Genomic DNA, 26,062 nt, shown 5'->3' on the forward strand with positions numbered 1-26,062 from the left:
AGTCCTAGCTCTATGTCCGCCTTAGCTTTCCTGACAGCCCCCCTACAGGCCCGAGCAGAGGAGGTATACTACTCTCTGGAGATAGTACCCCCCTTCCACCGGGTGTACGCTGCCTTTTTGGTGATTAGGCATTCCTAGCCGCCCAGGGGAGCTTTCGGGCACTCCTGACCCCCTTGCTTTTTGTTGGAATGGTCACCCTTTGGGTCCTGAGTATTGTCTCCATAAGGAATGACCACTCATCTTGGGCGCTGAATTCCCCTGCCCTTGAGAACCCCAGCACCTCTCCCACTAGTCTCTTCAACTCGTTGATGTTGGCCCTCTTGAAGTCTAGGGCTACCGCCTTGCTACTGGTCCTTGACACCCTGTGCTGGATGGTAAACTCCAGCAAGCGATGATCAGTTAATAACCAGTTTTCTCAAAGTTTATTGCCATAGACTTCTCATATTAAATAGTTAGAAGAGGTTGAACTTTTTCTAATTCAGTTTGGCAAACTTACACCGCTTTTTTCCTTAAAAATGCTTCAATGCTCTTGTTTGTTCGTGTTGCTCTCAACAACTAGGAACATATCTGGATGTCTGAAGATATGGTTACAATGGTGGCCATTATTGTAGTGACTGCCACCAGTTTCCCTATTGCAGCTAAATCCTGCAGTTCTTTTCTGCTCTAAGTCCAGGATCTCATATATCACAGTGTGATAACTGATGGCCAATGTTGGCTTTTAACAGACACAGTCTAGCTTTTATAACCCTTTGAATTGAAGGTTGCCATCACACAAGTTTCAGAAAATGATTTTGCCCATGGGTATTTCCCAGTAGCTTCTTAAAATTAAAAGTTAGCTTTGGACTGCTTTTACTAAGGGGTAAATTGGGCAATCGTTTAAAATAGGAGGAGATAATTTGGCAGTCACTGCTAAAGTAGTTTACGCCAAAAGAAAGGATGTTTCCAACCCAAAAGGACTTGCTGGGTAGATAGAGCGGGTGCATGAAAAGTGTGGGATTATGGGCAACTTCCATTTTCCCAAAGAGAAAAGCCTGACTTCCGCAAGTACCGAGTATTCACGAAACCCATGGGGGCTAATGGGAGCAGCGTCCAGATAACATAGAACAAGAGGAAGGAAGGAGACAGTCCCTGGCATGTATCTGTCTGGGTAGTCATTTGGCACTGCCTTTCCTCTGGCAGATTTTGAAGGAATGAGTAATTTTGCTTGTGCAGACATACACTGCCAGTTGCATTTTCCTTCACACTAATAGATTTTTTTTTGCTTAAGCTTCCTCCTAAATGAGATTTCTGAGAAAAGGATCAGACTTGTAAGAAGCAGCAGGTGAGATCCTGGCCTTTCACTCTGTGAAGAGACGTGCTGTATATTTGTGATAGGATCTATAGTGTAATAGCTAATGCTCTGTTACAAGCTGTGATCCTGTTTTCTGGACCATTTTTCCATGCCTTAACACTTTCCAAATTCTCTTCTTGCTATAACTACCTCACACTGTGAACACAGACAGTTTTGTTTTCATGGACACTACAGGGGCTTGGTGCATTTGTTTTCTTCCTCGCCATGTTACCTAATAAAATAACTGGGACTTTTACCTAGACAAATACCAATGTGAAATTGTGTGTATGTATATAAATACAAATTTTACAACAGAGATGGACAGGAGGAGCTTTGAAACACTATGCCTAGAATATATTCAGGCAATATATTTTTGTTGGGAGGTATACAAAATGTTGTTTTGATTGTTAAAATTCTTGTCAAGCTTTGGTGCGTGTCCAGCCTAGTTTTTTTCTGGTTTGTATTACTTCCTACAGTTGTTCTCAGCTCAGAGCTGGATTTATCCAGATGTAATCCATCATGGTGCTGGTTAAAGGGCTTGATTATGTTCAGTAACACCCTCCAAATTGTTATCCATGTGTGTCTTGTGTAGGCGGTGATAGTTAAAGGCATGCAAATTGCCAGGTTTACAATTTGGATCTCCATCCAAACTGCTTACTAGGCTGCTTACAGTTAAATTGCGCGTGTTCAGTAGGTATATTAATCATTTATCCTCCAAAGAGTATCATGCCATATTCTCCTCGGTTTTCCTGGATCTCTCAGATCAACCTAAGTCATTCCCCACAATAATCTGTTGATATTTACTGCTTGATCTATTTGTTGTTAAATCTATTTGATTTGCTGTTTGCTTTGGACACAGTGGCTGTTTCTTTCAAGCTGTGAGAGAGCACTGGGTTCCCTAAGACATTTGGAATAATTAACTTTAACACTGCACTTGTCACCTGTCACCCTCCACAGAAAGGTGCTGGATATCATCTGGACTTGTTTTGGGTGGCTGTTCTGATGATTGTCTGTTCCTTCATGGGCCTGCCTTGGTATGTTGCTGCTACTGTGATCTCCATTGCACACATTGACAGCTTGAAGATGGAGACAGAAACCTCAGCACCAGGAGAACAACCCAAGTTTCTGGGAGTAAGGTATGCCAAACCAAAGAGGGGCCTTAGTTGCCCTGCTTGCTAAAAGTTCAGTGTTCAGATGATTAAATGACCTACCATAAAAAACAGCAGTGATTCAGGGAAACTGGCTATCAGTTTTACAGCAAGTCTTCAGCTCCTCTAAGTTTTCCTTAAAGCTCTTGTTCTTTTCCTGCAATGTTCTTTGCTTAAAAGGAAGAAAAAATAAGCTGTTCTGTGTGCATGTATGACAGGCACACACCCTATTGTGTTGGACTTTATGTATTTCATTACCCTTCAACGTATCTTAAAATTGACAAGCTTTTGCATAATGAATTTTAATTAGTATGAGGTCCTGTAAAGTTTCATTAATAGATATCCATTACTATTTTACAGCTTTGAGCATGAAATAGGAAAGTTGAGTTGTTCTTAGTATCATAAGGGATTTAGCTGCATAACTCTCCAGTGTTTTGCAGCTGAATCCCCTTTCTTCTTTGTGCACCTTATCCAGATTTTTAGAGCATGTTTCCCAAGCCTTGAGGAAGGGAATAGTTTTATTACAGATAATTTTGTAGTTGGGCATTAGGATAGACACGCAAGCAAATACAGTAGTAAAAAAGAAAATCAAACTTGTAGGGTCTAGAGCAACCAATTCAACCTAATGAGGCAATTAACTCTGTAATTAGGTACAGAATTAAGTTGTCTGAAGTGCTTTCAGTGGGAGCCTCAGCATTTGTGAAAATTAGAGCCAGTTATTTAGGTACTTCAATATGAATTGAATTCCCAAACTTTCAGATTAATTAGATTATGAATTTACCCTTATGCTGGCCAGAATAGTCATCTGTGGTTCCTTCCCTCAATGAAAGATATTTATCTGAAGTGTTGAACTACAAAATATTAAGATTAGGACTCAAAATATGCCGCTAATGCACAATTCAATAAGAAACAATTTGTTGTCAATTTGCTTATCACACAAATTGCCAGTAATATGTACAAGGTTCGTTGGGTGAATCTGATATCTTTTATTAGACCAACTTAAATAGTTGGAAAAAATTTTTTTTGCAAGCTTTCAGGTTTAAAAACCCTTCGTCAAGCTGAGGAAGCTTCTGCGGTTGGTGTGCTTTTCCTGGATGAAATAGTTGGTCTAATAAAAGAGATCAGATTGACCCAAAGAACTTTGTCTGCCTATGTCCTAAGACCAACATGGCTACAACCTGCACCCCAGTAATATGTATAGAATTTAGCCTGCCAATTGATTTTTCATGTTAAACATTTAAACACGTTTCTCAGTATTGACCGGTAACACTCTATAAATTCACTATTACCGCTGAGCTTGTTTTACAGTTGCCAAAGTGAAAAATGGCCTTTAGGGATCAGTCTCGGTTTTTAAACAACAATGGGGGGCCAGATTTTCACAGATGGGTGCAAACAGTGCAAAGTATGCAGCTGTTGTCTTCACAAGTAAGGTATTGAGGGAAACACACCAATGGGCACGCTGTCGTATGCTGGGGCGTGTACATACAGTGGGGACAAATTTATGCTGCTACTTTTTGCTGCTGTATGCACCCCTTCACGTGGGTTTTGGTGCAGGGCAAAATGCTCCACTTCAGAGAAAATGCTGTTTCCCTGCTGCTCCCAGCTCCTGGCATACTAGAGGAGCCAGGGGACAACTAGAGGAGGGGAGACACTGGGTAGCAGCCAAAGCATCTCCTGGGAGGACCGAGCCTCCGTGCCTGCTGGCACATGCTCTTGGAGCATGTGTTGTGGCGCTTTTTTGTGATGTCATTTTTTTTACTATTGGGATTTCCCAGTAGCAAATTGTGCCCCATGTGGCAAATTTGCAGCACAAGGCATGTTTTAATACGCCAGGTGTGCAGTTTGTGGTGTCACAAATGTCAAGTGCCTGCACGTCTGGATTTGTCCAATGTGTGTACTCTGCATTTTCAAGAGGTGCAGATTAATCTTTGGCGTGTGCATGTATGTATGCATGAACTTGCTGGCATACTACTGCCACTCATCTTTGAAAATATGCCCTAAAATTGATCTTTACAAATGAGGGGGGTGTTTCTCTTTGTGACTTGAAAAAAAAAAAGGAAACTAGAAATAAAGCACAAGCTGATTCAGTAACTTCTCTGACTTGGTTTCAGGGAACAGAGGGTAACTGGTATCATTGTGTTCATTCTGACTGGTGTGTCGGTTTTTATGGCTCCCATTTTGAAGGTAAGTTCTTTTTCTCTTCTTCATCCTTAGGACACAGGCAAATAAGCAAACTACCGACCATACAATACCAGGTCAATTTTTTTAAGCTATTAAAAGTACTGTCATCATAATAGTATGGAAAAGGAGATTAGGGAGAATTATTGATCTTGTTTTATAATTTAGCAGAAGATTAAAAATAAACTTTTGGGGGGATGAAAAGTTACATATTTGTAGCTTGATACGTTATTTCCAAGAAGTTTCAGGGTTGGGATTTTTAGTTCTGTCAACAAAAGAGTTGTCTTAAATGTTTATATGCATCATCATTGTATTGCATCTTATGTTTGATGCACCTGCCTTCTATGTGTTCCCATGGAAAAGATATTGTAAACACATTTGGAGAGCTTATATGAGCCTTCTGGAAACATGGTTGGTAGCCCAGAGTACTTGCCACGTGGAGAGCATCCAGTGGGTGTATAGTCAAGAAAAGGCTATTTAAATTTATGATATGCGTGCATGTGTGTATGTAAATGTGTACATCATATACATCCTGCTTTGCATCACTGGAGTGACTCCATGCAGTCTGACAATATCATTGAAATTTAGGACACAGACAGAAGTGATAGTTTTTGCCTGATCTAGCCTCTGAAAGCACTCTATATCTGTGACCAAACAGAAATGCATGGCTGCAAAGCACTTTAAAAGGGCCTGATTTCACAAAAATTTGAACCGTCATTGCATGAGTATTCAGATGTTTCAAAACAGAGCGTCTTCAATAACTTTTGTCTGTGCTGCCTCCCAGCCTGTCACTGTTTTCAGAATGGGTGGGGGGAAAGGGAGGAGAGGAGGTTTGGTCTGGGGGTTTTTCAGCCCGTGCCATCTTGTGGGTGCTCCTGTCTACCCATCCCACCCTCCAGCACTGTCTGGGGAACCTCTAGAATGTGCGTCCTCTGCTCCCTTTCCCCCCCCCCATTCTGAAAACAGCTGGTAGGCTGGAAGTGAGGAGGGGCTGTTGCTAAAAGATACTGGTGGGAGGCTCGAAGCCAGGAGCTAGATTCCCCTCCCCTTTGGAACCAATAGAAAATTTCTGTTTGGTCCTGGTGGTCCTTGAAACTTAGATCGCTTCCTGCAAAGTGTTCTGAGTTACAATGGGGAGCTACATTTCTGTCTGTGCCCTTAGTATCCTTGCATCTTGATCCAAAGGGAGCTTTGGGAATGGCAGCCTTGTAATGTTGACTGCCTTTAATCTGTGGAGTGGGCGAGAGTTCCAGGTGGGGGGAACCATGTAGCAGCAATAATGACTTCTCTGTATGAAGTCGCTGAGCAGGCTGCGAGATGCAAAAGTAGAAATATTTCTGGTAGGTGGGTGGATGGCTGTGTGTGCGCGCGCGTGCATGCGTGTGTGTGTAGTGCAAAAGTAGAAATGTTTCTGGTATGTGTGTGTGTGTGTTGGGGTGGGGGAGGGGGTCTGTGTATATAGAAGGGAAACTGCAAAGGTCATGTTCCCTGAAATCAAGGAGCATAGAGAGGTTATGGCAAATCCTTTATCTCTTCGGGCAAATATATGCCTTATTGGTAATGGGGAGTCCAAGTCTGTGGGAATTCCAGTTATATGTAGGTATCCCTGGAAGGTTATTCATGGCAATTAACTTTCAATAATACCTGCATGTAGGAAATTTGTATTTGTCACCCTTCACCCAGTCTGTGTTTGTGCACATTCTATAAATATGGCTTAGATGAGGGAGAATATTAAGAATTGCTAGCAACGCATAGAATATGTGCTGACTTTAGCTGATGGAGTTACTCAATGAGAGTTTTGCCAGGGAGCTAGCATTTCATCTGCTAAAATACAGCTGTCATGGCATAAACCTGAGCAGGGCAAGGTCCGTCGAACCTACCATGCTTTGTGCAGAACCATATAACAACTGAATTTCTTGATTTGGGGCTGACTCCTTTGGAAACGAACAAAATTCTGACCCACAGAAATGCTGTGCAGCTGAGCAGCATACAAAGTATGTGTCTGTAAAAGGAACAGTACAATAGAAGTGTGATGTCGTAATCTCCTGGTTCTTTCTGTTAATTCTGGCTAGATTTATTGCTGAGGATTTTCTTTAAAGCTCCTTCCATTTGCCTTTTTTCTTTGGCAGAATATTATTTACATACAATTACATGCAATTAAGTTGCCCTTAAAGCATCATTAGATCATGAAACACTACTAGGGAAACTAGTTCTACATTGCTGGTGCAGGAACACTTATTCACATATAGACTGTTCTACTGATTTGTTTGAGTGCTGTAGATGTAGACTATGTTGTGCAACAGGAGAACTATGCCAAACAATTCCCAGACCATAGGATTTACAGTCTCGGAGTACAACCAAGGACTGCTTACCATAGTAACATGCATTACTGTAAATCCTATGTAAAGGAACAGTGGCAGCAGATGTAGTACGGGGGGGAGGGGGTGATGAAAAAATGGTAAAGATGCTTTGCAGTGGTTCCAGAAGAGTAAGTTCAAATCTTGCTATGGACTTGCACCAAAGGCCATCCCCTAATCAGCCCAACTGTAAATGAGTACTTGGTTATAGGGAGTCAAAAGCAGGTGGGTGTGATGCTAGCCATGACATTGCCTTGTGTGCTGTTGGCTACAGAGACTGGTGTAGACCCAGTGGACTGCCCATGTTGGCTGCACAGTTAGTGTTTTTTTCAACCACGTGGAGGAGGCGAATGAAAGGTTGATGCAAATCAGTAGCCTATTCCCAGCAGGAGAACAGGGTTACAGAAAGGCAGAAGTGAGGAAAAGCAACAAAAAGAGAGAGTATAGAAGTGACTCTGGACAGGACAGTAGAGAGTGGGGGAACAGACAACAGCAAGGCTGAGAAAAGGTCACTGTTGTTGAGTGCCTTGCTGGTGAAGAGAAGTAGTTTTAAAAAATATCAAAACTTTTCTAGAATTCTAGATTTGAGCTGGTTTTAAAAATTATAAATTTTTCCTTCTGGTTCTTTGTGACGGGATCTTACTTAACTTTTCACTTGTGTCATGAATTTCCTGCCTAATTTCAATCATGCGATTGATGGTATGTGACCTTTCCTTATACAAACCCATTCCACTCCCTACAGTACATTATGATTTCTAAGCAGAGATTTCTCTGTTCATTTAATTATTTTACACACTTCCTTGAAGCATGGATATGGAATAAAGTTTCATTGCTGGGGGGTGTGGGGTAGATTGGCATACCTCCCATGTTAGCTCCCTCCCATAAGTCATCTTGGGAGTGTTTGAGGATCATTAACAAACCTCAGGGATAGGTAGTAGTGTTGTAACAACTACCTTGAGAATGAGTTACAAAACCTGTACGCTTGACAGTGCTACCAGCAAACTGAAAAGAAAAAAGCCCCAATACAGTAAGACAGTCAAAAAATAGAATGCCTTCTGTGTGGATGTTTGTTTTGCCTTTCATTTGATTAAGGCAGATTTCCATTGAAATAGCTTAGATCTGGCTAAAAGAGTGACAAAAAGCTTCCTATTATGCATGTTTTCCTTCTGTTGGCCAGTAGCAGGTTTGTTTTGGGTTTTTCAGACAGCTCTCTTCCTTTGCCAGCAAATACATTGCCAGAGCAATATCTTCCAGAACTGAAGTACTGCACTGTTCCTTTTCCACTGCTTTAAGGCAAGCATGATAGCATATCTAGATTTTATTTATGCATGATTTACATGTTTAAATAGTTTGAATTAGTGAAATGACACTTAGTATACTTTTTTATAAGAAAGGAAGTAAAAATTGTAGAAAAACTTCAGAACATACCTAAAATCAAACTAAAAATCCCCCAAGCCTTCCCTGCTTGTGTCAAGATATGTTGTCTTGTCCTATTCCTCAGATCAAGGGAGTCGGCATGAAACCCTTGGATATTGCAGCTATACAAACAATGTAGAGCAGTGGTCTTCAACCTTTTTATGGTGAAGATCACTTTTTTGGAAGTAAGGGGCACCCCAGGATCTACTGTGCCTTCCCACCTGCCCTGCTTCCTGCCCTGCTCCCACCCCACCTCCAGCCCAGCAGCAGCAGAGAACTGGGGTCAGAACCCAGCCCGGCCCAGTCTGAGACTCTCCGCCATCCAGGGGTGTATGTGTGGGGTGGGCAGGGCTCCCACCGCTGGCGAAGGCTTCAGGGCCTGTGCCCTCCCCAGTGCTCCAGAGGCCTGTGTCTTGCCCCCCTTTGCTCCTGAATGAGGTGGCTGCTGCTGGGGGCTGGCCGCTGTGCCTGGACCACATCTGGGGGGTGGTATGGGTGCCCGAGGCCTCTTCCGGGCTATGCCCCACCCATGAACCTCCATGAACCCCAGGGGAGTGGAGAGTCCCAGAGCAGGCTGGGCTGGGGCCTGAGCCCAGTTCTCTGCCACTGCTGGGCTGAGCCGTGTCTGTATGGCAGCCAAAGGAGCGTGGTGTTGGGACCCGGCCCCCACCTGTGCTGTGGAGGCCTGTGCCCCTTCCTCCCCTGTGCTCTGGGGGCAGCAGGCAGCCCACAGCTGAAGCCGCTTCATCCAGGAGCACAGGTGGGGGGGCATGGACCCCGGGACCCCCACTGGACTGTGTCCAGTGGCAGGAGTCCTCCACCATGCACCCCTGGGCAGCAGAGAGTCCTAGACCTGGCCAGACCAGGGCCCAATACCACATGAGTCCCTGCTACTGAGCTGAGCTGGGGCTCAAGGCACAGCAGCAGCTACCTCTGTTACCTCCACTGCTGCCCCCACAGAGTTGGGGAGGGAGCCCTACTGGAGTTCCAGTCCTCCCACCACCCAGTACGGCTGAGGGCCTACTTACCTTCCCTTGCTCCTGGATGAGCCACAGGTCAGTCCCTCACTGCGGGGGCCTTGATCTGGCTCCCACCCCTTCCTTCCCCCACAGATTGACCTGCTGGGGTTGCGGATGTGTGTGCACCCAGCTGTACCCCCAGGCCAGGATCGACCTAAAGAGGCTCTGGGATTGACTGGTCAATTGCAATCCCTGGGTTGGTGACCACTGAAGTAGAGTGACCTTTTTTCCTAGTACAGTCCTCACATCAGAAGGCTGTCAGAAGTGGCCAGCAGGAAAATCAATCAAGTTTTAATACTGAACACCAGCAAATCACATTTAGCAAAGCTAGTGTCACAATTGATGCTACTGTGAAGGATTAATTTACAGCCAACAAGCTGATAGAAAGTGATGGGAGAATGAGACTCAGCTAAGATATGGGGATCATAGACTCATTAAAGTCTTGATCCTGCAAGGACTTAAGCACATGCTTAACTTTAGGCATATGAGTAATCTCCTTGACTTCATTGCAACTGTTTGTGCGATTAAAACTAAATGCATGTGGTATGAGGGTCTCAAGGGGATTTTGTATGCTATTGTGTTTATAAGTTAGTAAACCATTAATAATGTAATGGGTATTACAGCAACAAGGTAAATTATTGCCATTCTATTGGCCTCCTTAAGTTGTACAGTGGAAATAGAAACGCCTTGACTCTACTCTCGAAAGGACATTGAATGTACTGTGCCTGCCATTCAGTGGTGGTTGCTGGTCATTGCACTAGTTGCTTTTCTCACCACAGGGTGACTTGTACAGTAATCATTCACTCGTTTATGCTGGGAGTAAAATAAATTACATTAAGGATTTAAAGCAAATCCTGAATTTGAACTGTACTCAGAAATTTCTATTACCGTCACATCATACATAACTCTGCTGCTCAGCTGGGGAACTCTCTTGCTTTTGGCAAACTACACAGTTGTTCTGCTGTTTACAAAGGGTTTTTGTCCAAGGCTGGCATGCCAGATATTTTTAACTGCATGTAAATTACCATGTGCTGCCATCTGTTGCTTTGCAATAACCCCCATGTTCCATGCTAGAGGGGATTAGGTGCAGTGTATGTGTGTGTGTGCATATGTGTGACAGCGAGAGAGAAAGAGAAATGGTTATCTACCTTCTCTCTCATGCACTGTGACTGTGACCGAGTCTTAATAATTAAAAACTTTTAAAGTGCTTTGAAGCCCTTGCATTAGAGTGGGCAGTCCCGATCCAAGTATCTGGGATAGGCATTTAACAGATGGGGTTGGAGAGGGTCGATGTAATACTGAGGGGAGCAGAAAGCTGGTGATTTCCTCAGGTAGCTAGCTTCTTAAAGCACAGGCTGTAGCTCTCAATCATTAGGTTGTCACAAGTTATAAATTAAAGCTTGCAAGAGGAAGTAGAAGTTCAGTTTGTGCAATTATCTGATCTCTGGTTTGGAACTCATGAGAATTAGACTTCCAAGACTTCTAGAGACTGGAAATGCCACAGGACTATATCTGCTTCTAATCTTACCTAAGATACCTTTGAACCTTACCAAAGCACCTTTTCCTGCCCATAGTTACTTAGCTTATTTTGACTTGAAAAGCTGGAAGGCTTAACTTCCTTTGTCTGTTGGACAGATTTTGATGTTGTAATTGTTCAGATAGGAAAGAACTAGGCTCATTCATTCTTTGCCCTGTCTATTTTTAACACTACTAATGCACACCCATTCATTAAATGACTGAGAATGACTGAGTCAAGGTGGCTGGTTTCTGTTACTTTGCAGTGTTCAAATAGCTGAGAAATTCCAAGTTAGCATACGGTATGAGATGCATTACTCTGTGAATTAGCTCCAGGTGTCCAGTTATTTATTCTGTTTTTCCCATTCTTTTTTTTTTTTGCTTCCCTTAGTTTATTCCCATGCCTGTGCTCTATGGGGTGTTCCTGTACATGGGCGTTGCTTCCCTTAATGGAGTGCAGGTAAGTTCAGTCAAGGCCCCTTTGATAGTTAAGACTAGATTGTCTGAAGGACCTTGTCACTGAAGGGTAATCATTAACAATTGCTTTTGTTATAGCTGCCTGCCCTTTCTCTTCTCCTTCACCTCAGTTTCATTTCAAACAATCCCATCAAGTTTAGCAAATGGCATGTGAGTGAGATTTTAAATAAACATCTCAGCAAGAAGCTAGCACAATTCTGACTTTCTAAGCCATGGTGGATGCCACCAGAAGCAATCATGATCTTTGTAAGTGGCAATCATGATCTTTGTAAGTGGTGGTATCAGTGTGAATAAAACCATCTACAGCCCCTTCCTTACGGACACACCAGTGCTGAGAACAGTGTGTGCTTACTTAAGGTGCCAGTGTGCTTCTGAGATATGTGGGCCTTTAATTGGGCCAGCTGCTTTAAAGTGAAAAAAGTTAATGTGATTTTTTTGTGGTGGTGCTATTCTTCAGTGTGAAGCAGTGTGAACATTGCTATTCATGAACTGAGCAAAGCCAAGGTCTCTTTCTTTGTCACCAAGGAAATAACAGTAAAGGGGGCCTTTCTCACAGTTCAGGCTCTAATTGACATCAGGAGGCTGGAAGTGTTTCTGTTACTTTCTGACACCATGTTAATTGTACCCTTCTTTAGTATTTAGCAGTGTTTTATTAGGAAGGGACTGTGAGTTCTGGGAATGCCATAAGAATTTATTTGGTTCCTTGAAATGGCCTTAGCTTTTGCTTGCTAGATTGAGAGAGGTAGTTAGCAGTGTTAATCTAAAGTTAGGCAGAAGGCAGGGCAAGGAAAGTGGCACTTGAGGTTCTAACGAGCTTTCTGAACAAGACTGAGATTAATTTGGTTTCAGCATGAGCCAAAAGTGGGCAAAAGCCTAGGATTCTGGCAAGGAATAGCATGCCAAATGTAGCATTCATCTTCATCTGGTTCTGCTGAATGGAGTTTCTTCTGTGCTCCAGTCCCGGTGGTCTGAGGGCCATAGGATGTCCTTTTTGACTATCTCAGGACATTTGAGCAAAGGAAAAATATCTTCAACTGAAGTGTTGTCTATGGAGCTGTCCTGCTGATTAGCTCTTCAGTTTAGCTCATTATTGCTAACTTCTCTTTATTTTTATGCCAATTATTTGGAAAAGGTGTTATCTTTAAGCAGTGTCTTTTAGTGTTCATGAGTCTTAGGAGCTCATTTCAGTGGGGTACATTAGAAAGGTATGAATCATCAGGACAGTTGTCTTTACTCAGGTTTCTGGCATTCCTTCCTTAAAACAGCTAAATTCTCATTTTCTGGAAATGAGTGAGGCTCCATTTGAAATCAAGACAGTTGCAGTGCATCCATTCACACCTTTTATGGAATCTGCCTGTAGCTTCTCATTTTATATGTTGACAAACATGGATGCCTGAAGTTAGGCTACAAAATCAATAGCTGGAGACCTCAAAGTGATTGCCCTGACTCTGAGAAGTGTCCAGTACCCACAACTACTATTGAATCCAGGTGGGGTTGGGTCAGGGTTCACTGCCTCAGCACTTCCAGAACATCAGGTGACTTCTATTTAGGTTTTTGGAGTCTAATTTTTGTTCCAAAGTTTTAAAAATATAGCTTGTTTGGCCGAAAACACCCAAAGTCTGTTCAAAATAAAGCATGTCTACCAGTTTGGTTTGGCTGGTTTGGGGTTTTTTGTTTGTTTGTTTTTATATCACTGGTTCATAAATCCTGATTTGACAAGCCATCTGCCACTTGGCTATTGTGCATCAGCTGTTCAAGGTAATGTACCATTTAACATTTCCTTGTTTTCTTCTGTCAAGTTCATGGACCGTCTAAAGCTGCTTCTAATGCCTCTGAAACATCAGCCTGACTTTATCTACCTGCGTCATGTCCCTTTGCGCCGGGTCCACCTATTCACGTTCCTGCAGGTGGTCTGTCTGGCTCTCCTGTGGATACTCAAGTCAACTGTGGCTGCTATCATATTCCCAGTCATGGTAGGTGGGGCTCTCCTATATCTGGTTGTATTTTTCTCCTACCTCAACCTCCCTTTCCTTTTTGTAACCTTCCACTTCATTCAAACCCCACAAAGCAAGTCCTGCTGTCTCCCTCCTCAGAGGCCCTAGCATAGAACTCATGACATGCCACCCATTTCACTGATAGAGACTACGCAGTGAATGCCTTCCATCTCCTCTGCTCTTGCTGGTCATGGCAGCCTTCTAAATACTCTCATGGAAAATGAGCCTGTAAAGTTAATCTTTTCCAGGAAACTGCAATTCCTTTTGACCCTATTTGCTGCCAAGGTCATGTTTCCCATGAGCTCCTCCTAAGAAACCTGAACAGGTGAAAGGTGTATTGCTTTTCCTTTCTAGTCCACATGAAACATGGCACAGTAAACTGCTTCATTGCTTTTAAAGAGCCCAAACAACAACAAAAGCAAAAGTATTTGAAGGCAGACCTGTGCTCACTTCTGTGATAGAGAGAAAAATTGAAAAAGTTACTTGATTAAATAAAGAATCTTTAATTAGAAACTTCTCCTCTTGAAACTTTTGTGCCATAAAAGTTAATGTTTCATGTTTTCATTGTATCATTAGGGTGGTGTGTGTTCTTTAAATAGCGCATAATAGATTCACTTTGAGATGTCAAAGGTTGAACTGTTCACCCAACAGATCATACTATGCAAAGGTATATGGCTTTATTCAAGCTATTATGTAGTTTTTATGCATAGTAAAGAGACAAGTGCACAGTAATTATTCTCAGCGATGAGTTAAACAGCAGTCACACCATAGACATTGGATGATTATTGGAATTCCCATGATCCCACACTTTTGGGGGAAGTTCAGACTTGGAAGCAGGATCCAAGGCTCAAGAACATCCTCAAACCTACATGAACACATGAATCTTAGGAGAAGTCAAATCCAAAACAAAATGGCACAGATCAAGCCATTTTCTAATTCTTTACTTTATGGTTGGTATAAACAGAATTCTGGGTTTCAGAGTGAAAGCTTCAGTCCAAATTTTGAGTGCCTGGAACAATGCTACGTACAGTTCCACTGTTTATTTGGACTGTATAGACTGTGGCCTCCAACTTGAAGCTAGACCAAATTTCAGCTAAGCTAAAGCTGAAACTTTTATAATAAATCCTGGACCAAACTGGTTTCAGGTTTTGCTAAAGAACAAGTCTAGTTGCAGGTATGAAATGTATTGTTTAAGAAAGGGAGGGAGAATAAACAGGTGAAAAATAAAGGAACACATTTACTTTGAATACAAATGAAATCAGAAGGAACAAGGATGATAACAGTGAGACAACCTCAGTGTGTCTTAAAAACAAGCAGATCCTACTTAAAAGCTGCATCTGCATACTTAGGCTTGATCCTGTTCCACAGATTTGGCACTTAAGTGGGATCCTATACTATCTTGCTTGAGTCACTGAGAAATGGTTAGTACAGAAGGTGAGTGGGTCATCCTCCTCCTTGCTGCTTTTTTGTGACTTAGTTTTAATGTTAAGATGACAACATGCTATAAAAAGAGATGCATTACAGGATGTCCAGGGGCTTGAGCAGAATGGTATAAGCTGGCACTTAGGTGTCTCTGTTTAGGCTCCTAGTAGATAGAATAGGGTCTGGCCCTGAGGGACTACAGTTATTTTTCTCTTGTTTGCCATTGCATCCAAGACAGGCTGTTTTGCCTCCTGTTTCTTCCTGTGCACAATAAACAGAATTCTTAACATGCTGTACTTATAGGCCAGTTTATTACATCTATGTAATCCTATTGACAACAGTGGAGTTAAATGGGGGCAACTGGGCCAGATTTAGCCTCATAACTTCATTTGATGGCGCTAATGTACAAGAATGCAAGTAGAGAAATCCTCTGTTTACTTTTAAACAGAATATGTTTAATACAGAAGCAATTTGTCTTGCAGTGGGTGCATCTACACATACATTGATGCCCTTTTCCTAATGCACATTAAATTTAATACCTCCAATATAAATGAATGCACATTAGTACAAGTGTATGGTGACACTTAAAGCACCTCTGCTGTGATTCTGAAACATGGGGACACTGAATACATGTGATGCAGGGGGTGCTGGAGTCTGCTAATTAGCACGCTCCACCAGCAGACTCGATTGAGTCTGCTCTGACACATGGTAGTTAGCACATGTTGGAGCAGAGCTCCATCATGTGTATGTATAAGTGCCCAGAATGTCTCGGGAGGTTAAAGTGTTTTAGCACAAGCCTGCCTGTTTGTCTGCAACTGATGTCAGATCAGTGCTTGTTCATTCTTTAATATAAGTAAGACATCAAGCCCAAGCAACATTTAGCTGTATGGCTAAATTTGGATTAGAAATTCATGGAGTTCAAAAGAGAAATAAAGTAACCTGCCAGTGCCTTGAGGAACAAAACACTTTGAGTTTTGCACAAGTATAAATTTAGCACAGTATGTATGTTGTTTTGCCAGCTTGTACTAGCTTTTAGATCTAGGGATGCTGAGAAAAATTCAAAGGAAACCATTCAGAAAGCATCTTAGGACTTGAATGTATAGAGCCCTCCACCCAAAACTAAACAAATGCCCATGAGTAGAACAAAAAATGCTTGTTTCTTCAGTTTCCTTTGTTCACTCTTTCCCTCAGTTCCCAGCAGTAGATGGTAAATAAAATGGTATCTGTTATACAGTAGCTGTGGCAGATTAGTCTGTATGCCTGTATATTGTTTCTGTTGTTTATACTGACTCATGGTAACATAAGACTTAAAAAGATGGAGTCCAACTTGGCTTCCAATGCAAGGAGCTAATCTGACATGAGTTTTACCTGTAGCTAATCAGATTCCAGGCATGTTAATTTACAGCCAGACGTGAGGTATTTGGGTGAAGAATGTTATCAAATTGAATACACAGGGTAAGGCTATGTGCCTGATTAAAGGTCACAATATAAGTAAGTGAAAGGGGGCAGGAAATGGTAACCTTAAATAAAGGAATACTAAATTTCTATCCTATCAGATCCTGGCACTTGTTGCAGTCAGAAAAGCCATGGACTACCTCTTTTCCCAGCATGACCTCAGTTTCCTTGATGACGTCATTCCAGAAAAGGACAAGAAAAAGAGAGAGGATGAGAAGAAGAAAAAGAAGAAGAAGGGCAGTCTGGACAGTGACAATGATGATGTAAGGAGCTCTCCACAACTACAAAATGAATGCCCCTCTTGCTAGTTAACACTAGGGAACTGTAGTTGTACTCCTCCCTGGCTGTCAGGCTCCTCAGGGGAATTACTGTCCAGCTGGCTTTAGATTAGACCTAACATGTTCTTTCCCAAGCTATAGCCAGGTTAGTCCTGTCCTGAGCAAACTTTTCCTTGCCAGTGTTGCTTTTGCTCTTCCAGATGTCACCAACTACAACTGGGGTTTAATTTCCAAGAATGAAGTCTCACCTTCCCCCTGCCTATGAGACTCCTGTGTTTATTGACAAGTTATGTCTTCTAACTGAGCATTGCTTCTCATCCTATTGTGTTTACACTTTAACTATCTTGTATTCCTGTATTCCTGTCTCCATTTTATTTTACCCTTTACGGTATGTGTTTTCAGCATAAGCATTTCTGTTGCCGGTGGTAATAACATGGCTATTTGCCATGTTCTGGGATTTGATTTGATTTAATTTTTTAAAGGCAAAAAGGTGACTTGTTTAGTCACATTTTGCAATGTATTTTGTTTGCTGTTGGTAATCCTGGCTTAAAAACTGAGACAGGATAAGTGCCTGTCTGCAGTGTGATTTACTCTGAGCCCTAATCTCAGGTTGTGGCGTGCATTAAAATAACGAAATATAGCTGCTAATGTAGTTATTAAATGCAGTGACCTGACCTGACCTGACACGTACCTTAGAGTATTTTAATTATTTTTTTATTCTGTATGCTCTTAAACAAAATAGCACCCTTGTGCCTTTAAGCATTCTGCTATCCAGGCTTAATTGGAGGTCACACTACTGTTAAATCACTGTAGTAAATTGTCACTGATGTGCATCATTTTGATGTCTAAAATGTGTTCTCCCTTGGATGGTTGGCTTTTTCAGTCTGGGCTCTCTATAACCACGGATAGGTCAGCAGAGCTTCAGCCACCTCAAGATAATGATGCAGTGAGTTGTGGCTGGAATAACTGCTTTTTCCCCCTTTGAATGGGAAAAGAGGCAAGCTCCCCTGAAGCGGGGCTGCTGCCATCTTTGCTCCTTGGATGAAAAAATGGCACAGGTTGTGCCCTATCCTTAAGGGCCCAGGTGACTGATAAGATGCTCCTCTCCTCTTACCAGTCAGCCCAAGGAGGCTGATTTCAAAGCTGCTGAAGTTTCCACGTTTAGAGGGTTTCAGGCCAGTCTGCCACTTGGAACTCACTAGCAATGCTCCTGGCATTCCATAAAACTCATTCCAGGTACTTTGTTGCAGCTAGGTGTGTTTTGCATGTTGAACAAGAAACTGGTTTATTTCTAAGTATCAATGATTATAGAAATATCTGGGAGCAAAGTGCTTACAATTCTTGCAGATCTTTTCAAGCTTTCTAGTTAATGTCATTTACAGTACTGGGGACAGAACTTGAACAGCCTTGTCTATTAACGTTTCCTTTGGTGTTTTCTCGCCACTGGGTGTTTTTGTAACAGTTTTCTCAGGGAAATTGTGATAGTCTGTGGTTCTCCTCTCCCACCCCCACTCCCCTTTTTTTGATTGTATAAGCCTGCTTTCATGGGTGTGAGTGTCAATGGTTATGCACAATGCATAAATTACAAATATTCAAAGATGACATTTTAGGGCATAAATAATTCAAATGTCATCAAACAGAATGAGCGACGCAAACCCTGTGGTCAACACCAGCTAAGCTCTGAACACATTCCATTTGGTATTCCAGTGCTAATTAGGGACTTGTGAGAAGCTAGGTGTAGTGTTTCTTTATGGTGCCTGTAACAAGTGCACTCCCATGCGGATGTGACACTCCCATGGTGGCTGCTCAGCCTGTGTTCTGCCCTCACTCCTCAGCCTTGCTTCACTTCATCTTTCCTGCCATGCCTTGTTGTTCTTTGAGCTTTGAGAAAGGGAGTCTGCCCCAGCGATCCCCAATCCCATGTTGGTATTCAGGCAGCTCTCCTTTACTTTAAGGGCTTACAACGTGGCTCCAACTGCCCCCTACACCATGCCTGTGCCTCGCAGGTGTTATCAAGCATGTCTGTCATCAGTCCTCTTGGGCCTTGGCCTCAGTCCCTGTGTTCCCGGCCTCCCTTCCCAGGCACTTTGCCTAGTTTGGCTACTCCCGGGTGTGGCTTCTAGGCTTGCTTTCTCCACCCAGGAACTTTATCTCTTATAGCTACTCCTGAGCATAGCATCTCAGCCTGCACTCCTCACCCAGGCACTTTGTCTCTGTGAACTACTCCTGGATACTGCATCCTACCCTCCCATCTCCACTTCTCCTGAGCTTTGGGCCCCTGGCCCCAATCTCTGGGCTCCCTTGCCTTGTGTACACCTCTCTCTTGGCTATGGGTCCTCTGACCCCCTTGGTCCTTGGCAGTGGTCCCTGACCTTCAGTCTTCCTAGACCCTGGCCCTGCTATTAGGCCAATTGAGACCATGGGCACCCTGGCCCTCCTTGTTTCCTGGCTCTCTGTTTCTCTGCTCTCTCCTGTCCTTCTCCAGGCCACAGGCTCTCTAGCCCTATCTCTCAGGCCTCTCTATCCCAGGCCTGTTACTGTCCCCTGTGGGCTATGGGCTTACCACACCTTGCTCCCAGGCCTCTCCATTTACAGGCTGATTGGGATCTCTTCCACCCCTTAGTCCCATCCAGAAACCTCCAGAGTTGCGTACCCCAGTTCAGATGTTACCCAAGAGCCCTGTTGCAGCCTTTCTGCCAGGAACTCCTCTCTCCATGGCCCTTAGGGCTAGCCTGCCTGACCAGCTCAGGGCCTGGGCTTTTATGCTTCAAGTCCAGCCCCCTTCTGGTCAGGTGTCTCTCTAATTGGCCCCTGCCACACCTGCAGTCTGCTTCTTATGCAGCATCTTCCCTTCTTAAAGTGACAGACAAGCTAAGTGCCCTGTCACAGTGCCTACATTTTCAGAGTCTTGAGAATCTCAGAATATTCTGAAAATCTAGTTCCCTGAAAATGTCTCAGTTTGGTGTATACATTTTTGGGTGCTCAATAGTCGCTAGTCATTTTAAAAAATGTTAGGTCATTGGATTTAGCACAAGGACTCAGGTATTTTAAATGTTTATTCTGGGACATACTGCCATACCTGTGTACAAGATCTTCCTTCCCAGGCTTTGTCATCTCACAAGGAGAATGCCGTACCAGTTCATCATCCAAATGTCTGAGCCTTTCCACAAAAGAAGTCTAAGCATTTCTGGCAATATACAACATAATTTATTTGCTAACTACTGGAATCGCTGTCTTTGGGGAGGAGTTTTTAGTCAAAGCTTTTAACTTGGAAACATGTCAGTAGGACATAAATGTGTTTTAAATATTGTCCTGAATGGTAGCTAAAGTGAATAGATTCTCCAGTCTTCCATTTTGTCTTGCTGCTGATATGCATGTTCATGGGACCTGGTGTTTATCACCTCCTCATAGTCTGAGACAAAGCCTGGAAAGTCGTCGGGCTGAAAACTTATGGGACTCCATGGTAAAATAGTGGCAGGTTTTCCCTGCACTGAAATGCCTCAAAAGGCTTCTTGACAATTCTTTGTTTTTCTTGCCTGCATTAGGATCATACAGATTCTTCAGGGGTGCTAGGAGCTGAGGAAATTAATTACTTTTACTAGCTTTCTAGTTGAGACTGCAAGTTGGTCCAGCTACTAGGATGCTGTGGGACTGTTTGTCATAATCTGTCATCTCAATTATAGCAGCATCTCTGCAATTTCAAAAAGAAGATTGATTTGAGGGTGGGGAGCATAATCTAAACCAGGGGTTGTCTTGGAAAGGTGCTAGGGGGTACGCATGGATGGGTGGGGATAAAGTGCTACCACCCGCTACCCTGTGCTGCCACCTCCCGGGGAGGGGAAGCAGGGGGCGAGTGCCGGGGGAGAATTTGTACACACCAGCCGCCATCCATTACTCTGCGCCGCCGCCATGTGCAAGCCCCCCTGGCTCCATGTCCAGCCACTGCCACCCCGCCACCCCTGTGTCCAGCCGCTGCCACCGGAATAGGTACACTCCTTAAAAAAAGGTTGAAAACCCCTGATCTAAATGGTTTCACCAAATTCTATTACCTGTATTTTCCATTCAGTTTGGAGCTGGATACAGGGCAGAGCGATATAATGCAGGGAGATGCTGAGGAGGTATAGATAAAGCTAGAGACTGCTTATATTTCTTAACCTGTTTTACTTTTGCAGCAAGAGGAAGCATGATGTGATAGGAGTAGGCAAGCTCATGGAAATAACTAAGGTGGATGGTCTTTTTTCCCTTCCTGGCCTCCCCAGAGGCTGTGTGAACAATGTTTAATTTGCGGGGGGCAATGAGAGAAAGAAAGAAGGCCAGCAGTGGAAATGTTCTAAGACGTTTTACACATTTCTTTCACAGTCTGACTGCCCTTACTCAGAAAAAGTCCCAAGTATTAAAATTCCAATGGACATCATGGAACAGGAACCTTTCCTAAGTGATAGCAAACCTTCCGACAGTGAGTAGAACTAACCTCTTGCATGCCTGCTTGAGTCTGACTTGCACCACCGAAAGGAGAAGAAAGTCTGGTCAATGACTTCTTTTAAACCTGTCCTATGCGTTTTTCTTTCTTTTAATTTCTGGGCTCCGAGTTTATGAATGAGATTTTTTCTTCACTCTTTTATTCTTTTATGTTGCTCATGCCTCCAGCTTGACTGCCTATAACCAGCTGCTAACAGTTCTCTCACATTCGCGCTTTCTCTAACCCTTCAAGTCATCCAGTCCATTTCAGGTTGTTACCGTCTTTTTTGTTAACTCTGTTATCTACTTCTCTCCTCGTCATTAGTGCTGTGGACTGCATGCAGCATGTAGAAACAGCACCACTGTCTGTTACTGTTTGTTTCCTTAGGTTTGCAAACAGTTGCAAAACAAACAAACAAACTAGTACATAAAAAGATATGGTGTCATAGATCTTCATTGAATTGACAAGGTGATGGTCATTTCAGCCATGTCATATTAACATATTTGCCTTCCTAGATGATCCATTTTTATGTTCATCTGTTGTGACTCTTTCCATATTTCTATTTATCCATATTTTTTTTTCCATTTTAACCTTTATTCATATCCATCTGTATCTTCTGTTGTCCTAACCTGTTTGATACTTGTAGAATCATAGATTAATTGCTTTGAGATCTCATATTATTTGTGCTGGATTTTTGAAAACTACAGGAAGCCTGTGGGGTCTTGAGATGAATGGGCCTTGGCATTAGGGTGACCATACAGTTCAATTTTGCTGGACAGTTCCATTTTAAACATCTGTCCTGAGCGTCCTATCAGCTTTGTCAAATGAATGCTTTTCTCCCATTTTCAGCCAGACACTTGGAACCAATGTTTAAAATGGATGGTCACTGTCACTCCCACACGTACCTGCTCTGCACTCTGAACTCAGTCCTCTCCCCCTGCTCTCCAGCAGGCTCCACTGAGACTACAGAAAGAGATGAGCGTGCCGGAGAACAGGGCGCCACATTTTTAAACTAAGGAAATATGGACACACTTTGTATTGTGATAATGGAATTGGACCGAACCAGTGTAATTGGTTGTATTAACACAATTGTTGAGATGCTGGCAACAAACATTTTGGGAGTTGAAGTGCCATTGGCTTTCAAAGGGACTTATGTGTTTTTGAAAATATTACTCATTAATTGTGTGTGTTTTACATAACAGAAAATAAAAAGAGCCAATGTATAGAAAATCTCATTTAATTTGCTCTCTTCCCCCTCCCTTCCCAACCTCAACCTCTCCCCAAGAAGGAAAGAAAAGGCTCCAGGGATCTTTCAAAATTTAATGAAAATATTTTGCCCTCAGTGCTAGAAATTCAAATTCAAGTGTTGTGATCACAATAGGGGATAGCTGAAGTATATTATTTTTGTGTCACTGTACAAATGGCCTAACAGCCCAATAGATAAATAAATATCTTAAATGATGAAAAATAGATGGAGTTTTTTCCAGTTGAATTCAAGTGGTGCTCCTATGACAGGTAAAAGGAATTTTTACTTGGACATTGTTCTTATAAAACAGATATAAGATCTGTCTAGTTCCTGTCCTGTCATGGTATTAGAAAGTTCAACTAGAAATCAAGCAGCACAGAATTATCTCAGGTTATTTTTATTATGAAGTTTAGCCTAAAAATCCCACTTCAACCCCAGATGCAGTATCTGTTCATATAAAAACAATATAATCGCTCTCAGACCTGATGCCATGTCATGTTGCCTGCTGATACCATCTTAACAAATCTATATATTGGAATGTATTTTAATCATATGGTAGTGAATCATTAAAACTTAAGATAATGGTATTGAAATAAATATATTTAGGGAATTTTTTAAATGAAAATGGATTTTTTTTATTTAGAGGCAAGGCAAACATTAAAAAACAAACAAACCCCAAAACAAAAAACATTTTCAGGTACCTGGTGCTTGAAAGAGGAGTTGGAATCCATCAACATTGTTGTACCATCCTGAGACAGGCTATATTTTAGAAACCAAAGTATAACACTGATCATCCTCAGTGTTTGTGCTATTTTTTTCTTGTTCAAAGTGTTTTATAAATATCTAATTCATCTTTTATCCAGTTGGCCTGTGGAATGGATTCCCACTATTTTTAAATCAAAATGTAAAACATCATCTATACTTCTCAGGTTTCTTTCAACTGGGGCTGCTGCTGCCCCAGTCACCCCCACTCAATTACATTACTGATTATTATGAATGCAATTTACTCTTCATCACCATGGGGCAGTAAAGGAGAAAGAAGCACATGGCAACAAGCCACCTACCATCCTGTAAGGCCCTTGGACACGCAAGAGAGGAATTGATAGGGTAGATGAGGAGATAGCTGGAAGGTATGCACTGAACAGAAAGGAAATAGGGAGGATATGAGATGATATGCTTGAAGCAAAGGAGGAGTCTCTATTTCAAGGATTAGAATTTGTTGGCCCCAATCCCTAATCCTTTGATCAGATCACTAGATATAATAGAGTCCAGACATTTTCATGCTAGATTTGGTTTGTCAGAATGTTAGCTGCCTAAGTGCCAACTTTTGCATACTCAGTTACATGTTTGCATTCATGGAGGCCTATTTTCTGGATGCAGACTTTTGTATTGCGTTGGTGACAGAGGAACTAGTTTTAACTAATTGAATAGACATTAATTTAATACTTTAATTCAGTGTCTGAAATTCATATGGAAGGAAAACATTGGTATAAACAATGGTCGGGTTCTTCGGGCTTTCTTAGACAAACGGGAGTTGTGCTGGGTAATGTCACAGAAGTTGCATGCTCTGATTTGAGACTTTTTACCCCTCCTCAAACAGGAGAAAAATCACCAACATTCCTTGAGCGCCATACGTCGTGCTGAAAAAATTCCTTTTCTTCAGTCACACACTATGCCAAGGTAAGTGGTTACACAGCCTGTTATTTATGCACATAGTGTGCATAAATGGGGTGTTTTGTGTGTTTAGTGTGGTCTTAGGACTTGATCCACAGCCAGCTGAATTCAGTGGTATTTTTTCTGCTGATTTCAGCAGGCCTTTGAGCAAGCCATTAAATTAGACTTTGTGTGTTAGTAATAGGTCCCACAGACTTTAAGTGCCTATCACCACTGGGCATTTGGGTTATTTGCTATATTCATGTTTAGTATGTGCATGACTGCATATTCCTGAATTTTGCTTTATACTTGCATGAGTTGAATGAGGCTTGAATAGTAGTCCCATTGTAGAAACCTTTATTCTGATATATGCTTATAGAGTTACCTACATGCACTAACAATTCAGAAGTGATATTGTTTAAAGGAGTTGGGAGAAAGAGCATTTTAAAAGCATCAGCTACTGTGGGCTAATGAGGAAGTAGAAATTCTGTATGTGTTTTTATAACTTCTGTTTTTTGTTTGTTTGTTTTTGTTTTTGCATTTAGCCCTCCACATACTCCAGTGAAAGTTGTGCCTCAAATTAGAATAGAACTTGAGCCTGAAGACAATGGTTATTTCTGGAGGAGCAAGGGAACAGAAACTACTTTGTAATTTGTTTTGTTTGTTAAACGTCTACCGAATTTCTTTTGTCAGTAGCCAAATGTAAAAATGCTCTCTGCATCCCTCCTGCATTGGTAAACCTGACACACAGTGGCACCTCTGCCTCTGCCAGTCTCTCTCTCTGCTGAGTATCTTTATTTCAGCTCCATCCACTTTTCCACTTTGACCAACACTTAATTTTTGCCTTCTCTGTCACTCAGACATGTGTGCACATATCTCTCATTTCTTAAGCAGAGGGCAGAATTATTTACGGATATATTATAATACCTTTCTTAAATGTCAGAGGAACTGACATTATTTTAGTTGTGAATCAGTGTTTTTATTTTATTTTTTTCTGTCTAGCAGAACAAAACTGACCTCCAGGCTAATTCAATGTCTTTACTACACAGCTGTACGCTACTGGAAAGTGCTGCTACACTAACTTGTTCTTAAAGCCTATATTTGTAGTATCAAGAGAAGGAAAACTTAAAAGGTACTTCACTATCGGAACAGACGAACTATTGCCATCATTGTAGCATGTGTTTTGAAATGTCCCTTTCCTATGCAACTTTTTTTTAACACTTTACTGGACTTAATCTGTCAGGTACATTGAAGAGTGTTATTTTCCTAGATTATTTTGTTTAAATTATGGGGGCCTAACCTGCAACTTTTTTGTCAATTTTTTTAACCTTTTTTTAATTACTGTAAAAAAATGAATTTTTTCCTGCAGCAGGAAACATATAGTTTTGAGTAGTTCTACCTCTTATTTCTAGATGCCAGGCTTTCTGTAAAAATGTATTGTACCATATAATGTGATTTTTACAAAAAAAAAAGAAAAAAAACCACACTATCTCCAGGGCATGGCATAGGGCGGGATCACTTTTATTAATATCTTTCTGAAGCATCTGTTTTCTTAGTTGTTTTTTTAAAATCTAACATTACTGTGAAGGAGACAGGTTGTATCTTAACACTCGTGATTTAGAAAGAGTCTTAAATGTAATGGCAATAACTGAAGTAGTGACTGGTTAACTGTGTCAGTGGACAGATTCTGATTGTATTCATTTTGTTGATTTCCTATGCAATATTGTTAGAATTATTTTCTTTACAGACACCGTTGTGTGTGTGTGTGTGTGTATGTGTGGCTGAGCCTGCTTGCATATAATGCAGAGTGATGATGCTGTGGTTAAGGAGATGATGTCTCACATTTGCCTGCCTGGATATACATTTACAGCCCCTACTCTGACAAAACTACCAGCAAGTCTTGAAGGTCTACCTGCTGAATGTGGGTACATATACTACACTCCCTGACCTGTTCACTAGTGTGTACAGAGCTCACCATATGTTCTTACTGCTTTATTCCATCATTTAGAATGCATCTTTGGCAGATGATACAGTAGGCACCCTCTCTCTCACCTTCTCCCTCTTCCTCTCTCTCTCCCTCTCTCTTCCCCTGTGTCTCACACCACACACACACAC

The 26,062-nt window shown here is 42.0% G+C and overlaps 1 protein-coding gene across 2 annotated transcripts in view; it reads left to right on the top strand.

Moving 5' to 3' along the window:
• The window catches only part of SLC4A4 (solute carrier family 4 member 4), a 270,292-nt gene extending 245,711 nt beyond the window's left edge, over positions 1-24,581 (top strand). For both annotated transcript variants that reach the window (XM_019534275.1, XM_019534276.1), the window contains exons 18-25: positions 2,288-2,466; positions 4,590-4,662; positions 11,355-11,423; positions 13,240-13,413; positions 16,413-16,574; positions 20,949-21,045; positions 23,895-23,974; positions 24,493-24,581. In XM_019534275.1, coding sequence (XP_019389820.1) covers positions 2,288-2,466; positions 4,590-4,662; positions 11,355-11,423; positions 13,240-13,413; positions 16,413-16,574; positions 20,949-21,045; positions 23,895-23,938 — 798 coding nt within the window. In that variant the 3' untranslated portion in view covers positions 23,939-23,974; positions 24,493-24,581. The remainder of the gene's footprint in view (positions 1-2,287; positions 2,467-4,589; positions 4,663-11,354; positions 11,424-13,239; positions 13,414-16,412; positions 16,575-20,948; positions 21,046-23,894; positions 23,975-24,492) is intronic.
• Positions 24,582-26,062: the final 1,481 nt, after the last annotated feature.

Source organism: Crocodylus porosus, unplaced genomic scaffold (assembly GCF_001723895.1).
Source record: "Crocodylus porosus isolate Cpor-Errol unplaced genomic scaffold, CroPor_comp1, whole genome shotgun sequence".
Taxonomy (NCBI): Eukaryota; Metazoa; Chordata; order Crocodylia; family Crocodylidae; genus Crocodylus; species Crocodylus porosus.